This window comes from Scyliorhinus torazame, chromosome 6 (assembly GCF_047496885.1).
Source record: "Scyliorhinus torazame isolate Kashiwa2021f chromosome 6, sScyTor2.1, whole genome shotgun sequence".
Taxonomy (NCBI): domain Eukaryota; kingdom Metazoa; phylum Chordata; class Chondrichthyes; order Carcharhiniformes; family Scyliorhinidae; genus Scyliorhinus; species Scyliorhinus torazame.
Window position 1 is genome coordinate 78,864,888 of NC_092712.1, and position 18,152 is coordinate 78,883,039.

At 46.9% G+C, this 18,152-nt stretch overlaps 1 protein-coding gene across 3 annotated transcripts in view; it reads left to right on the plus strand.

Annotated features, from left to right (window-relative positions):
• Positions 1 to 18,152, plus strand: part of znf438 (zinc finger protein 438) — a 311,227-nt gene that overhangs the window by 249,398 nt on the left and 43,677 nt on the right. For all 3 annotated transcript variants that reach the window (XM_072508356.1, XM_072508357.1, XM_072508358.1), the window contains one exon: positions 13,813 to 15,949. In XM_072508356.1, coding sequence (XP_072364457.1) covers positions 13,813 to 15,949 — 2,137 coding nt within the window. The remainder of the gene's footprint in view (positions 1 to 13,812; positions 15,950 to 18,152) is intronic.

Here is an 18,152-nt window from a genome sequence, read left to right on the forward strand (position 1 = left end):
TCCCCATTGCAATTACTCTATTGTTCTTGTACATCCATGTCATTTCCTTGTTCCTCTATATCTTTCCCAATAGATGATGGCACATCGAATGCATAAATTTTAGTGTACGTTGCTTTTTTAATTAATTTGGAATACTCTATTATTTTTTTCCAATTAAGGGGCAATTTAGCATGGCCAATCCACCTAACCTGCACATCTTTGGGTTGTGGGGGAGAGTCCCACGCAGGCACGGGGAGAATGTGCATACTCCACATGTTGTTGTTGTTCTTGACCTATGATAGGAAATTGCACATCATTGTAATAGGTTTGGGGGAGGAGATATAATGCAATCCTTTATAGACAAGCTTGCCTGTTTGTCTGGAGGTGCTCCTCATGGAGGCAGATCTGGGTCTGTCCTGCTATTCAGGCTGAAGAATTCTCTAAACCATGTGGGATACATTTGAGGTGGTGGTTGGATTATTTCCAAGGCCACTAATTAGTGAATTTAATGGGAAATGGATGGGATCACAGTGATATTAGTAAAAGCTCATGTATAACATAATTTGATTTATTCAATCATTGTAAATCAGTGGACCTAATTATAAATGGGTAGAATCACAGAATGATGGTCCCATAAACATCCAGGAATCCTTTGTTTAATTTTTTCTCCCTGCAGTCACTAAAACAGTGGCCTGAACATTTTCAATTACTGCTTTGGAACCCAGTAAATTTTGACAAGAGATATTGGCAGCATTGGTATTTAGTTGATTACTTTCTACCCTTGGAGATTGGTTTGCGACTGATTACTTACTGTTACAGGGCTACAGTTATTTCATTTAAATCAAAATGAGAAACAGCAGGTATTGCCAACTGCATTTGGTCAACTCACACAAGAAAAACATGCTGGAATAACAGATGGGCCTAGCAGTGTACATAAGGACAAAGGTAAATGTCTGTAGAATCTGAATTAGTGCTCCGAGAAACTTATAAATGGATTGATCAGTACAGGATTTTTGCTCTGATGCAGCAAAAATTGTGAATCATCTTCAAGAAACTGCCTTTCGAGAATAGTGAAAGAATATTAGAATTGTAGTCACCCCTTTTACAATTTTTAGTTTTCACATAAAACCAACTTTGATTGTAACACTCACTGTTTATAACACTTTCTGATTGCCCAACCGTATAAAACACCTGTCAGCATTGCCATTCTAAGGCACGCTTTCGTTACAGCTCACAAAACACGTTTATTTAAAATAGTTTGAGATGCAGAATGGAAGCGTGCATCTCTGTGTGAATGCTCAGAAAAAGAGAAACAGTTGGGCAGTGCCGCAGAGGCAGAGTTAGGAGAACAAAAACAAATAGAGAGTAAAGTGAAAATACTTTAAATCAAGTCCGGAATCAAAAAGCTATCGAACTGGGAGGCAGGTTGTGGACTAAACCATTAGCCTCTGCTCAACAACTCAGCAGTTTAAAGATCAGACACGTCCTTGGAGAAAATTAATATCGTGGGAAAAATCTGGAATCTTAGGTTTGCTTCCACAATTTATAATATGTAACAGTTATGTAAAAGACAAAGAAAGTTAAAGAATTCATGTCCAGGAGCACATGGACAGTTACGATGTACTTAAGAATTTTCAAGGAAATGGGAGGCAAAATGACTGGCTGTCTGTTTAATACTTTGCTCCAAAAATACAGTAAGCATAAACAGAGTGCCCCGAGATCAGTAGATTCTTCAGCAAAACCAGTTGGGAAGAGGAGCAAGAACTGGGCAGGAGATACAGAAGTCTGAGAACTGTTGATTTTACTGTACTTGTAGCTTATTTGTCAACCTCCCATTGGTAGAGTGCTTTTTGCAACTGTCGTATCAGAGTATGTAAAAAGCAAGAAATTGTGAAGAATGTTTCTTCATTTTCTTGATGTATTTCATTGATTTATTTCCTTTTTCTCCCTCCTACCTGGAAGGTGCACGCTCGTGCTGAGATACAAGAAAGTGGGCACTCGCAGCCCTCTGGTACCTGATCTAGAAGGCTAAGAGGTGACTTAATTGAGGCATACAAGATGATCAGAGGATTGGATAGGGTGGACAGTGAGAGCCTTTTTCCTCGGATGGTGATGTCTAGCACGAGGGGACATAGCTTTAAATTGAGGTGGGATAGATATAGGACAGATGTCAGAGGTAGGTTCTTTACTCCGAGAGTAGTAAGGACGTGGAATGCCCTGCCTGCAACAGTAGTGGACTCGCCAACACTAAGGGTATTCAAATGGTCATTGGATAGACATGGACGATAAGGGAATGGTGTAGATGGGCTTTAGAGTGGTTTCACAGGTCGGCGCAACATCGAGGGCCGAAGGGCCTGTACTGCGCTGTAATGTTCTATGTAACACGCACGAACAGACTCAAAAACAGCTTCTTCCCCACTGTCACCAGACTCCTAAATGACCCTCTTATGGACTGATTACATTAACACTACACCCTGTATGCTTCATCCGATGCCAGTGCTTATGTAGTTACATTGTATATGTTGTGTTGCCCTATTATGTATTTTCTTTTATTCCCTTTTCTTCTCATGTATTTAATGATCTGTTGAGCTGATCGCAGAAAAATACTTTTCACTGTACCTCAGTACACGTGACAATAAACAAATCCAATCCAATCCAACTGCATACCAGCTCACTTGTGCTCCCACTCTAAACGTCAGCATGCCTGTTTGATTTTATTTTAAATGTTTCCACCGGCTGCTGAGACAGTCACAACTGGAGGACATGATTTTAAAGCCATCGTGCAAAAAGTTGGAAAATGTAATTTAGTTTTTTTGCAAATCTTCCAGAAACTGTGGTAGAAGTAAAATAGCTCTTAAAATGGATGTGCGTTAATATTTGAAATACATTTTAAATAATAATCTTTTATTGTCACAAGTATGAAGTTACTGTGAAAAGTCCCTAGTCGCCATATTCCGGCGCCTGTTCGGGGAGGCTGGTACAGGAATTGAACCCGCGCTGCTGACCTTGTTCTGCATTACAAACCAGCTGTCTAGCCCACTGAGCTAAACCGGCCCACTAATGTGTATGAAGGAAGGACACAGGAATGGGACTAAGCACCTTCAACGAAGCACTGCTGCAAAACTTGAGGATTCAATGCCTTTACTTGCAGTTGACTTTTTTTTATTCTCTGGGTGAGTTTTGAAAGTAGAGTGCTTTTCAGTGGAGGTGTTCAACTCGGCTCACTTATCCATAGCTGTGCACAGAAGGGATCAGTTGGCAGATGTTTCATGTCCCAGGCTAAATTAGAATGCAGTCTAAATTCAGTCTGCAAGCTAGGACTGGTCATCTCCACACCAGTATACACTGAAGGTACTAACAACTCCTCGGTCGAACTCGGGTTCACAAACCGTGGGTTGTGGCCACCAATGGAGTCGATCCCATTGGGATCACTTGGTGCGACAAGCTCTGAGGTAGCAGTGGTGACTGTTGAGTGGAGACTCTGGCAGGACATTCCTGGAACCTGTGCATGAGGCCCAATCCGAGTCTTCAAAATGGTTGTGGACTAAACCATTAGCCTCTGCTCAACAACTCAGCAGGATCATACCAATTTTTCGAGGAATAAAATAAGACCGTGGTGGGGTGGGGGGGGGGGGGGGGGGGGCGAGTAGAATGTGAAATCTCTTTGCAATTTTCTGCCTAGCCTTGCCATTTATATTATTATCAACAATTCAAATATAATAGATTTTCCACAGGTTATCATTTGTAGAATGCTGAAGAAATTTGAGTGTTCTTCCCAGCAAGCTGAAATCAGGCAAAGGAATAGAAGGATTAGGGATTGCTGTGTAGGTGCTAAGCAGGCTAGACTGACAACAACTCTGTGACCAGTAATGTGAATTGCTGTTTTCAATGAGTTGAGAAACCAAGGTATTATTTCCACTTGCGATTATTTTTTGTCTGCATCCTACTGTTCATTTCTGTCTCTGCCTTAACTTGTTCAAAATATTTGACCATACGTGACCCAATGCAGCTCTTTTTCTCTCTAAGTAACTCCTCTTGTGCACTGAAAATGTATTTTTCTGTTGCTTTATTTCCTTGGGTCACAATTTCTTGGTGAGTGAACCGTTAAGCAAGGTGGGTCTAATGTCTTCATTCAAACAATCATTTGGTAGTACAGAAGAGTGTCGTTGAAAAAAGACATTTTGTCAAAGCTTTTCATCTTGCACTGATCAAGACAATCACAAGAATACCAAAGTCAAGGGAAACAACAACATAATGTATGTGAAGAGGGTGCTGATTGGTTGGCAAGTGGACTCTGATTGGTAGAGGCATTGCCATGGAGAATGCACCAGATTGACAGTTAACTGCCAAATGTTGTTTGAAATTTAAACCATGCAACTTGACTCTGGTCATCCCTGTGGAATGAACGAGCGAATGTCTATCACTTGTTTTGTTCAGCTGAAACAGACACAATGTGTGTACATGTTCCTCCTGTGTTCAAAGAACAGGACCCTATGTCATAATACACGTAGATTCCAGTACACGCAAATGCACCACACTGCGAGCCCGACTGACCATCTTAAATTGTTAGCACACAGGATTATTTAGCAAATGTTGCCCAATCCCAGAATCACATTGAATGGTGGACACTCTGTTTGGCATTTTGCAAGCATGGGCTGGTTGAGTATGGTCTGTACCTTACCTGTTGCAAACAGCGGCTGGGATATGCTGTTTGATACAATCCGGTACTCTTTGGGATGTACAGCCTACATACCTGGCATCACATTGGAACTGAAATTCATTAAAGAACGATTTTTTTTAATTCAAGGCATTTAACAAATATATGCAGAATATCAGAAGAGCAACACATCAACCCAATAAACAACCACAACCCCCCCAGCCCCCTGACACCGACCTCTCCCTCCTTCCCCATTTTAATCCCCCCACCCCTCCTTGCTGACTCCTCAATTCTCCTTGAAGAAATCGATAAACGATTTCCACCTCCAGACAAACTCCTTTACCAACCCCCACAGAGCGAATGTAACTTTTCCAGCCTCCGGAATTCTGCCAGGTCACTCACCCACATCCCAGCTTTCGGTGGCTCCGAGTCTCTCCACCCCAGCAAAATCCGTCTCTGGGCTATCAAGATGGCAAAGGCCAATACATCAGCCTCTCTCCATCCCCAGGTCTTCCGACACACCAAATATCGCCGCCTCCGGATTCGCAACCACCCCCGCGTCCAGCACCTCGGACATCACGTCCGAGAACACCTGCCAGAACCCCCCTCAATCTTGGACACACCCAGAACGTGTAGACGTGATTCGGGGCCTCCCACATACCACCCACATCTATCTTCCACTAGGCCCTATGTACCACTTTAAACTGGATGAGGCTTAACCTTGCACACAACGAGGACGTGCTAACTCTCCGCAATGCCTCAGCCCAAGTCCCAACCCCCCACCTCCCCTCCCAGCTCCTTCTCTCATTTATGCTTAACATCCTCCAAGAGGCTGCTCTCCCTGCCCATCAATTCCTTATAGATATCCGACAACTTTCCCTCCCCTATTTCGTCCTCCGACAAGAGCTTGTCTTGCAACACCGGAGGCAGAAACCCCGGGAAGAACGTCATCTCTCTCCTCACGGAATCCCGAACCTGCAGCTACCTAAACCCATTCCCCTTGGACAACTCATACAATTCCTCCAGCTCAGCACATTTGCCCCCTATAAACAAGGGGGCAATCCCCGCCACCCGCCACGCCCAGAACCTCCCATCCAGCCTCACCGGCACGAACCTATGGTTGTCGCAAATCGGCACTCACGACAACATACCCTCCAATCCCAAGTGCTGCCTGCACTGCCCCCACACACTCAAAGCCGACACCACCACTGGGCTCATGGAGTATCTGGCCGGTGAGAATAGCAAAAGTGCCACAACCCAGCCCTCAAACCCATTCTCCTGCATGATGCCGTCCCCAGATCGACCTCTCCTCCGCAGCCCATTTCCTCACCATCACAATATTTGCCGCCCAATAATTTATCAAATTCGGCAATGCCAGCCCCCCTCGCCCCCATTCCAAAAAATCCCACCGCACTCGCTGGGCCTTCCCCGCCCACACAAACCCTGAGATCAACTCATTAACATTTCTATAAAAAAAAAGGCTTGGGGACAAAGATGGGGAGGTTCTGAAAAATGAACAGAAACCTACCTGTCTGCAGCTGCCCAGCCAGCGGCCAAACGTCCCACCTCTTAAAATCTGCCTTCATCTCCTCCACCAATTGGGCCAAGTTCAATCTATGCAACTGCTCCCAGCTCCCTGCCACCAGAATACTAATGTCCCCACCACCCTAAACTGCAACTCCCCTAATCTCCGCTCCTGCCCTCTGGCATTGATCGGGAACACCTCAATCTTTTCCATGTTCAACTTTTAACCCGTAAACTAGCTAAAATTCCCCAAGGTCTCCATAATCCTCCCAATGTTGCCCAACGGGTCCTAAATATATAACAAGTCATACAGCAAAACCCTGAGCGTGATTCTCCGATCGCGGGACAGAGTGTCGCGCTGTCGTGAACGCCGTCGCGTTTCACAACAGCGCAAAATGGGCGTGGGCACTAGCGATGGGGGGCCAGCATGGCACTGGAGCGGGTCACGCCACTCCAGCCTCACTTCCTGGCGCACACTGCAGGCAGCGCCAACTCGCGCATGCGCAGTGGCGACGCGCCAACCCACGTATGCGCGGTGGCCTTACTGAACGCACCGGCCCCAACGCAACATGGCGCGGGGGTTCTGGGGCCGGACGCGCAACAAAGGCCCGGGGGGGGGGGGGGGGGAGAGAGATCGGCCTGCTGATCGGTGGGCCCCGATCACGGGCCAGACCCCATCGGAGGCGTCGTCCCCCCCCAAACCACAAGCCGCCCCCGACTCTTTGCGCAGAGTTACCGCCGGCAGCGACAAGGCGTGGATGGCGCTGGCGGGACTGTGCATTTTCCGCTCGGCCCATCCCGGCCGGATAATCGGCGGCCCCGCCGCGAACAGCGGCCCGCGCCACGTCAAACCCGCCGCACAAATGGCGGCAATTCTCCGCACCTCGGAGAATCGCGCACCGGTGGCGCGGTTGCGGCGATTCTCCAGCCTGGCGCGGGGCTGGGAGAATCTAGCCCTCTATGTTCGCGCACGCGCCCCCCCACCCCACCCCACCGAACCCCGCACTCAAACTCTCGGCAATCCTTCAACGCCCTAAGTACCATTGCCAATGGCTCTTATCACCAAGGCAAACAGCATCGGGGAGAGCGGGCAACCCTGCCTCGTCCCACGATGAAACCCAAAGTACCCCAAACTCACTTGTTTCATCCGCACACTCACCACCGGTGCCATGTACAGCAGCCAGACCTAATCTACAAGCCCCTGTCCGAACCCGAACCACCCAGCATCTCAAACAGATGATCATATTAGTGTCACAAGTAGGCTTACATTAACAGTGCAATGAAATTACTGTGGAAACCCCCTAATCGCCACAGTCCAGCGCCTGTTCAGGTACACGGAGGGAGATTTCAGAATGTCCAAATTACCTAACAGCATGTCTTTCGGGACTTGTGGGAGGAAACTGGAGCACCCGGAGGAAACCCACGCAGACACAGGGAGAATGTGCAGACTCCGCACAAACTGTGACCCAAGCTAGGAATTGAACCTGGAACCCTGGAGCTGTGAAGCAATAGTGCTCACCACTGTGCTACCATGCTGTTCACCGGCGTCTACTCCACCCAGTCAAAAGCCTTCTCCATGTCCTTCGCCACCACCACCTCAACCTCCTGCCCCTCCGAGGTATCATCACATTAAGCAATCTCCGCACATTCCGTGACAGCTGACTTCCCTTCATAAAACCCGTCTGATCCTCCCCAATCGTCCCCGGCACATAGTCCTCAGTCCGTGATGCAAGCACCTTCGGCAATAACTTGGCATCAACATTCAATAACGATATCGGACGGTGCGACCCAGACTGCTCCGGGTCGTTATCCTTCTTTAACATCAGAGAGATGGAAGCCTGCGATAACGTAGGGGGGAGTTCCCCCATCTCCCTCACCTCATTATACGCCCTCGCCAGCATTGCCCCAGCTCCGCCCAAACTTTTTATAAAACTAAACCGGGAACCCGTCGGCCCCAGGGCCTTCCCCGCCTGCATCACCCCCATGCCTTCCATCATCTCCTTCAACCCAGTCGAGGCCTCCAGGCCCTGAACCTGTCCCTTCTCCACCTTGGGAAACTCCAACCCATCCAGGAACCGCCTCATACCCTCTTTCCCCCATCGGGGGCTCCAACTCATAGGGTCCCATATAAAAGGCCTCAAATGCCCCATTCACCCCCTTCGGGTGCATCATCACCTTGCCCTCCCTCGTCCCACGCTCTACCGATCTCCCTTGCCGCTGCTTGCTTCCTCAACTGAATGGGCCAGCATCCTACTCACCTCCCCATACTCGTAAACTGCCCCACTGCTTTCCCCATAAACAATAACCCAAACTCAATCTGGAACCTCTGTCTTTCCTTCAGCAACGCCGCTTCCGATGCCACTGAGTACTTCCTGTCCACCTTTAAAATCTCAGTGACCAGCTTTGCCCTCTAACTACAGCCTTGATTGTCTCCCACAACGTGGCGGCTGTATTGTTTCTCCATATTGTTCCTCCACCTAGCCCCATATGACAACCCTCACCACTCACCCCCCCCCCCCCCCCCCCCATTCACCAACAGGCCCACATCTAACCTCCACTGCGGCCATTGGTCCATCCCCTGAACCAGCTACAAATCCATCCTATGTGGCACGTGGTCAGAAACCACAATTGCCGAATATCCCGAGAAGACCAGCACCCAATCCATCACAAAAAAGTTGATCTGGGAGTACACCTGATGCACATGGGAGAAGTATGAAAACACCTTTAGCCTTGGCCTTCCAAACCTCCATGGGTCTACACCCCCCCCCCCCCCCCCCCCCCCCCCCCAATATGCTCCATGAACCCCTTCAGCTCCGTAGCCACTTCCGACACCCTCGACGACCTCTGACCCAACCGGTCCAGACTCTGGTCCAGGACCTTTTGAAGTCACCCCCCCATAATCAACCGGTGTGTCTCCAAGTCCAGAACTTCACAACACCTGCATCATAAAATCCACATTATCCCAATTTGGGGCATAACCGTTTATCAGGACCATCGGCATCCTCTACGGTTTCCCACTGACTACCACATATCTGCCCTTTGGATCGGCCACCATGCTCCCCATCTCAAACACCACTCTCTTGTTAATCAACACCACCACTCCCTTCGTCTTCATATCCAGCCCCGAGTGGAACGCCTGCTCCACCCATCCCTCCCTCAGCCTAGTCTATTCCCCCAACTTCAGGTGTCTCTCTTGTAAAAACACCACGTCCACCTTCAGACTCCTCAAACGCGTGAATACACCGACAGTTTAACTATCCCATTCAGCCACCTCGTGTTCCACATGACGAGTCTGGTCAGGGGACTCCCCACCCCTCTTCCCTGCTGATCAGCCATACCACTTCTTGAGCCAGCCTACGTCACACACCCCTCCGGCCCACTATCGGATGTCTGCCACCATCTCTCCCTTCCCAACTGCGCCACACTAACTCCAGCCTAATCAGCAACCCCCCCCCCCCCCCGCCCCAAACAAAGAACCACCCTCCATGCCTTCCTCCTGACGACTCCCCACTTCATTTTGGTTCATTAGCCTGCCGAGCATGATGGTCCCCGCACAAGGCATGCAGCTTCCCCTACCCCCTCCTAGCCACCAACAAACAAAGAAGAACAAAAGGCATACTCACCATCTCCGCTCCCCTGTCGAAACCAACCCCAAAACACCAGCCCCATACACTTAACCATAAACACAAAGCTCCTCTCAAGTTCAGTGTCCTCCCAGTCCATGGTCCCTCATAAAGTCAATCTCTGGCTTATGGCGAGTCACCCACAAGCGGGAAGGGTACAAAACCCCAAACGTCACCCCCTTCTTGGGGCAGCCTTTATCCGGTTGAACCCGGCCCTCCTCTTCACCAACTCCACGCCCAGGTCTGGTAGAACCGCAGCTCACTCCCTTCCCAGACGCACCTCTTGGTCTTCCTCGCCCATTTCAGGATATTTTCTTTGTCCAGGAAACGATGCAGCCGCTCCACCATCGGCATTGACAGCTCCCCCACCTGTGGCCTCCTCCGCACCCTGTGCACCCGATCCCCCTCAAGGGGCCGGTCAAAGGCCCCCTCCCCCATCAACTTCTCCAGCATGCTTGCCATATATGTGGCGGCCTCTGCTCCCTCGATGCCCTCGGGCATCCTGAAGATCCTCAAGTTCTGTCTTCTGGAGCAATTCTCCAGGTCCTCCAATTTCTCTCTCAGCCCCTTCTGGCTGTCCAAGACCATCCCCAACATCCCCGTCGCCAACAAGGCCATTTGCTCCTCGTGTTCTCCCACCTCCACCCACCTTCTGAATCGCCAGGCCCTGAGCCTCCAACCTCTGCTGCTGGAATTTTCCGTTCAAAAACTCCACCAGCTGCTCCGTCACTACTGGGTGGGCAGCACTGTCCCCTTGCCCTCCGCCATCTTAATCTGTGGCATATCACAAAAACTGTCCTACTCCAGCTGCTCTCTTTTTCTCGTGACATTTTTTGTGGTCTGATCCATACAGCACGGGCAGCACGGTAGCCTTGTGGATAGCACAATTGCTTCACAGCTCCAGGGTCCCAGGTTCGATTCCGGCTTGGGACACTGTCTGTGCGGAGTCTGCACATCCTCCCCGTGTGTGCGTGGGTTTCCTCCGGGTGCTCCGGTTTCCTCCCACAGTCCAAAGATGTGCAGGTTAGGTGGATTGGCCATGATAAATTGCCCTTAGTGTCCAAAATTGCCCTTAGTGTTGGGTGGGGTTACTGGGTTATGGGGATAGGGGGGAGAGGTTAACCTTGGGTAGGGTGCTCTTTCCAAGAGCCGGTGCAGACTCGATGGGCCGAATGGCCTCCTTCTGCACTGTAAATAAATTCTATGATCTATACACCGATCTCACCAGAGGAGTATTACATTCCTTGGGCACTCACATACCTTTTGCACTCAAACAACTCCCCATACAAATGGGGAAGGCCCAACAAAATCCACCTTGAGCAAGAGCCACCAATTGTGTGACCACTCATTCCATGGCCGCCACCGGATGTTCCTGGAACTGAAATTCATATGCCACATTAATCATTGTATGATGGGCAGAATGTATTTTTGGCTTGACGACAGCAACCTGTTGGTGGTGAATACCACTCATATTGCTATTGTATAGTAGCAGTGTGAAATAGTGTTCATGTGTTGCTCAAATTTTTTTTCTTTTTTTTTAAATTTAGAGAACCCAATTCATTTTTTCCAATTAAGGGGCAATTTAGCGTGACCAATCCACCTACCCTACACATCTTTGGATTGTGGGGGCGAAACCCACACAAACACAGGGAGAATGTGCAAACTCCACACGGAGAGTGACACAGAGCCGGGATTGAACCTGGGACCTCGGCGCCGTGAGGCTGCAGGGCTAACCCACTGCACCACCGTGCTGCCCTGTGTTGCTCAAATGTTTGAGCCGCTTTGCTCTCCAAGGGTAGACTGGGCACTTTTCAGGACTGAAATAGACAGGTTTACGCTCATTCATAAGTTTGTGCGACATACAGCATGAAATGATCACGGTAGCCGTTATCCTGCAGGGTGTCTTGGTTGCACCCTATTGCAAGCATGCTGCGCAATGGCTCAGGCTCTATTTTCGTGGTTGTCAATAAAGCCAATCATATAGAGTGTCGAAGAGCCCCAATGCATGTATTAACTAGTGTCGAAGAGCCCCAATGCGTGTATTAACTAGTGTCGAAGAGCCCCAATGCGTGTATTGACTAATGAAGGTAGACTGGTAGAGAACCCTGTGGCAGATTTCTTAACTGGTACATCAAGGGAGGGGAGTTAATTTGACTGCTCCATCCTGTGCTCAAATTCACCATGAAAAACAGTGTCCAACATTAGATGTGATTCTGCGATTGGACAACGTTTTCTAAATAATCTTCAGAGTGCTAAAAATAAACTAACAGCAAATTTAAGATTGTCAGTTGAACTCGCAGTGTGGCACATTTGCAAGTCGTAAAAGCTACATAATACACAGAGGCCTGTTCTTTGCAGACCGAAAGAGCATGTACACACATTGCGCCTGTTTCAGCTAAACAAAATAGGCGATAGACATTTGCTGGTGCATTCCTCATAGAAGTGGATTAACTAATCAGAGTCAAGCTGTCTGGTTTAAATTTAAAACAAATGCTTGGCAGTTAAATTTGGAGTATTGCGAGCAGTTTTGGATCCCGTATCTAAGGAAGAATGTGCTAGCCTTGGAAAGGGCCCAGAGGAGGTTCACAAGAATGATCCCTGGAATGAAGAGCTTGTCGTATGAGGAACGGTTGAGGACTCTGGGTCTGTACTCGTTGGAGTTTTGAAGGATATGGGGGGATCTTATTGAAACTTACAGGATACTGCGAGGCCTGGATAGAGTGGACGTGGAGAGGATGTTTCAACTTGTAGTAAAACCTAGAACCAGAGAACACCATCTCAGACTAAAGGGACGATCTTTTAAAACCGAGATGAGGAGGAATGTCTTCAGCCAGTGGGTGCTGAATCTGTGGAACTCTTTGCCGCAGGTGGTGAAGGCCAATTCACTGAGTGTCTTTAAGACCGAGATAGATAGGTTTTTGATCAATAAGGGGATCAGGGGTTGTGGGTCGAAGGCAGGAGAATGGGGATGAGAAAAATATCAGCCATGATTGAATGGCGGAGCAGACTCGATGGGCCGAGTGGCCTAATTCTGCTCCTATGTTTTATGGTCTTATGGTCTAAATGTAAGTGGCCATCAACTGGTGCATTCTCCATGGCAAAACCACTACCAATCAGAGTCCACTTAGCAACCAATCAACACCCTATTCTCCTACAGTATTAAGTTGTTACCCCTGACATTGGTATTTTTGTGATTGTCCTGATGAATGCAAGATGAAAGCTTCCAACAAAATGTGTTTTTCAGCAATATCTTTTATTCACCAAGTGTTAATTTGAATCAACTGATCAACTTTTATCTCGGTCATTTAAAAAAAACAATGTATCTAAGAATTGTCAACTTGAATCAGTTGGTAGTATTCTTACCTCATAAGTTGTGATATTGTGGTTTCAAGCCCCATTATTGAGGACGTTTTAAATTAAGGCCCATTCCAATGGTGAAACATAAAAATCCCATTGTGCAATGCAAGCTGCAAATTCTCCCAATATTCTGGCCAACATTCTGTCTTTAACTAACACCATGAAGCCAAATGGCCTGATCGTTTAATGGATCACCGTTTGCAGAATGACCTGTGTGCTTGCTTACTGATAGCTGAATTTGGAAGTATTCCATTGAATGCAAAGTATCCTGAGATATTTCTGACAGCATGTGGTAAACATCCACATCCATACATATATTCTTATTTTCAAAAATTAATCCAGATCTTTTACACCTCAAAGACCTGTTGAGTATCCTTTGAATTTTTCGGTGCAGCTGACAGCCAGCATCCCTGGATTCCAATAAACAAAGCGAGCAGCAGATCTGTGTATTCTTTAGTTTGTTCATTCTTGTGATGTTGCCGTGGTTACTCTACAATGATTGTATTCAGCTCTGTTCAACATGGCACTTTCTTTATAAATTTCAATGCTGCAAAATAGGAATAGAAGTGACTTGAGAACACAGCATCACGGTTCACAAAATAACGTAGCATTCATTTTGAAAGAGTAATCACAGTTGCAGTGGATTACTTATTGTGCCCATTTTCTCAACAGATACACCAGGATCTTCATCCACAATGGCTTGCCAGAAGAGAAGTTTGCAGATCAAGGGTCATTTCCGAACCATTGCTCCAAAAGTTATTCCATCACCATTGGGAGCGTCTGTTTCTTCGATGGTACCTCATTCTACCATTAGTGGAATTTCTACTGGACCTACTACTTCATCAGACATTCAGACAAATAAATTGCCAACAAACAATGCAAAGCCTATAATCATGCCTGCTCGGAGCTATGCCCTGATGCCTGTTGCTGGGAAAGAGGGAACGTACTCACTTGTGGCCCTGCCACAGGTTCCTGCTGCTCCCCCGCAAGTCGCTTCAAAGGTCAAAAAGGCAGTCGTAGCCTCGTGTACTGGCCAAGCACCGGTTTCTCAAGCGTGTACACCATCGGTAGTGACATTTGGGCAGACAACACCTCACATTGCTGCCACTGAGAAATTGAAGTTACCAATTCCACGCTATCAGTCTGTGTGGACTAAGCCAGCCATGAAGCAGGGAGCGGTCTCAAAATTGGCAGTGGTGAAACCGAGTAATCTTCAAAGTCGTTCGTGTGTGCCAGCAGCGACATCAGTACAGGTTCAACCAACCACAGTGCCCAGTCGTTCACAAATTCATCCAAGCGTGGTAGCACCTAAAACAGGATTGTTGGTTGATGCAGACAAAATAGGTCCTATACCCACTGACATCACAGTTCCTGCCTCACTTCCCCAGGATGCAGATGTGACGCTCGGACACTGTTCCACATCCAAGTCTGACGTATCGAAAACAAATGAAACAATTCGACCAATATCTCTTAACATTTCAACCAGTATGGACAGATATGTGCAGCAGCCTGGGGCAGCAAAGGTTTCTTATAAACCCAGCCTGGATTCGCTTTCAGCAACATGCAGCCTTTCAACGTGGTCTGTTGTCCAAACTGACCGACAGTCCCCACTTATCACAAAGCAGACTGGATCAGTTGGTTCTGTGCCAATGATGCAATTTAGGAATTCGGTTCAGTTCATTGCACCTTCTCCTGCACCAAAAGGCAAAGTTCCTATTTTGCCATACTCTCGAGTGAAAAACACCATCTTTCAGAATGCAAAACAAAATCAAACAAATTTTACAACATCATCGACCCAATTCAAGTCCAGAATCCCCACTGCAATGTCAGCGAATGATCAGCCTAGAATTGCTGACGTGCCGAGGAATATTTGTATGGTTTCTGATTTTCCCAGAGACGCCACTCCTAAACCTGGTGGGCAGATGCCATTTATACCAATCGACAATGCCAATCCAAGTACATCAGAAAAAGGGATTATAAATAGACTGAAGAAGCCAAGCAGCAATGTACTTCAGCACAGATTAGTAAGGAAACGAAAGGTCACAGATAATGTAACCATTTCTAAAACAAAAAGATTGCAGACCTGTAATCTCCTGAGCAGTATGCAGGAAGATGAGGACAAGATGAAATCTGATACTTCCCCTCGGAAATCTGGCGCTTTCAAAGTGAGAGAAGAAAACATAAAAACAGCAACAGATGAAAATTCAGACAGAACAGCAGCAGTGCTAAAGAAGTTTTGTAACATTATGCCCAAGCCTGTGGCAGTTACACAGGCTGTAGCTCCTTTAGCATTATCTGGAGGGATGGTTACTGTTCAGAACCTTGATCGTTTAAAACTAGAGGCTGCACCAAGTGATGCAACACTGAGCAAAACTAGTAACTTTGTGCAGGCCGCCAGCACATCTGCCTATTGCAGAAACTTGCCCGAGCAGTTGGTTTTGGATGAGCAAGCATATAAATGCAATGTTTGTAGTCGGGGATTTCAGCTTAAACATCATCTTCAGGATCATTTGAATATTCACTCTAAGAACAGGCCTTATTGCTGTCGCATTTGCCACAAGGCCTACAGTCATTCCGGCAGCCTCAGTACACACATGAAACGGTGTCATAGTGAAATGCACCGTAAGAAGCTCATGTGTTGCGAGTTCTGTGCAAAGCTTTTTGGACATATTGGAGTCTACTTTTTCCATCTAAAAGAAATCCACAAGATCTTAATCAGCAATGAACTTTCCAACAGCTCAAATAAGAATAGTGGAAGTGCAAAGGAAGGACAGGTGGAAGCTGCACATTGTCTGCCTCTGTCAGACAGGTAAAGTAGAAAAAATATAAGTTTTCTTGTGGCAATACAATATGTCCCAGTCACGCTTGTGTTTACCTTATTCTGAGGGTACAACTGATAGTTTTCTCTTCTGTTTTATACAGTGGTGCACACTTAGTCGAGGTGAAAATGCAATGTTATTTCAAGGTCCAATTGATGAGCTTACTACTGCTGTACATCATTATTGCAATGCCAGTTCCTGTTTATATTCATTCAGCTTTGTCTCTATAGAACCATGGAAGTCTACGGCACAGAACCAACCATTTGGCCCACTTTGTTTGCTGGCTGTTTCCAACAGCAATGCAGAAGTATTCCCACTGCCTCCGTCACTTCTTAATGCCCTCTGTCTTCCTCTGATTCGAGATGAGGCAAGCCCAAATTTGATTCCTGCACTGTAATGAATGGGTTAAGTGAGCGTAATGGTGCTATGGTTGGCCTCAACATCTCTGGGTTGGTGAGGTAAAATCTGACAATTTTCCTACTCCTGATCGCCGTCCTGTCACATTTGTCGGCAACACATATGTGGGGTAATGTTAGACTTGACTCCAGTGCCCGCCACAGTCGAATAATTTGTCAACACACAGCAGCTTGGTTTATATATGGAAAATGGCTATTTGGGTGAAGTATTTGAGGGTAAACATCAGGGGAGGAGAAATCCAGAGCAAGGAGAAATGTAAAAGTCCAGTCTCCTGTCAGTGATTCGAGAGAGACGGCACAGTGGTTAGCACTGCTGCCTACGGAGCTGAGGACCCGGTTTGATCTCGGCCCCGGGTAAGTCCTTGGCGAGGGTCATCGTGGGTCTCACCCCCACAACCTAAAGATGTGCACATTAGGTGGATTGGCCATGCTAAATTGACCCTTAATTGGGAAAAAATAGAATTGGGCACTCTTATAAAAAATTTTAAAAATTGTTTTTAATGATTCTAGAGTAAAAATAAGTATCAAATAAAGCTCGGCACCTGCATAATTTGTTTTGTGCATTATATCAAGGATATACTGGTATTTGATGAGTTTGTGTCATAACAAACATTGCCCTCATTTGACAGACTTGTAAATGCACCATGCGTCTTTTCTCAGCTTGCCCAGGAGTGAAAGCAATGACTGTTGATGTGAGCTGCAGCGCTTGTTGAAGCCTTGCACGTATTGCAACAATTGAGAAGATAATTGTGTTTGTTCATGACCCATCATAATACTCTCATGAGGAGTTGTATTTACACTAGGAAAGTTTTGTTAACAAAAACAAGCCATGCTCCAATATAAAGTTGCCTGTGAAGCTAGTACAGATGTACTTGCCTCTGTCTGCTCATCAAGCCTCACTTCCACCATCCCTGGGTGGTTTGCAGTTTGTTTGGATTTGAGTGAACAATTGCAAGAATGTAGCAACATGTGAAAGCTAGTAATGTGTGGTGGCCACATGCTAAGAAATAAACAAATATTTAAGGTTTTCTATGTACTGTAGCATATTTTAGTGATGACTTTTTTTTCCTCTCCTGAACTGCATCTTGATGTTGAAAAGTACATTGGTGAATAGTCCTGTTACATTGGTTTTATGTGGTTCATGCAACCTTGTCATCACCGCAAGCATTAGTAGTGACCTTGTAAATTTTCTTCGCCAATCTATCCTCTCTCCTCTACTATCTTGAGATTTTGGCTAATTTCCACTGCAGCCTTGCTTTTGCCAATTGCCCTCTGGTAAATTGCTGGAGTGGCAATTCTTCATGTGTGAGCCTATACATTTAATGTTGTCATGCTACACAACAGCAGGTCAAATCCTGTCCTTGCCAATTACACACACTGGCAGTAGTCACTGGACGTGCTTGTTTTTCTTCTTTCTCTTAAGTAGTAGGCGCTTAGGCCAATTCTAATGGCCAAATCCCCCTTTGCTGAAGGCGATCAGCCCCAAGACCAGCGGAGACAGCAGGAAAATGCAACATGTGGATTATGTCTGTGATGGCAACTAGGGTTGCTAACCCCCCCCCCCCCCCCCCCCCCCCCCAGAATGGCCGGTTGTCTACTGAATTTGCTATCAATCTCCCGGCAGTTAGTAGAAGCAATCGGGAGATTTTTAAAAGGTGTTTCCAGCAAATAATGCTCAGAATGTTTAGAGTTATCATTCAGTAAAACAGGTGATCTGATTGTACTTGCAGTCTGTAAACCGATGTGTGTTGCACTCACAAATGTTGCTCTGCTGCCT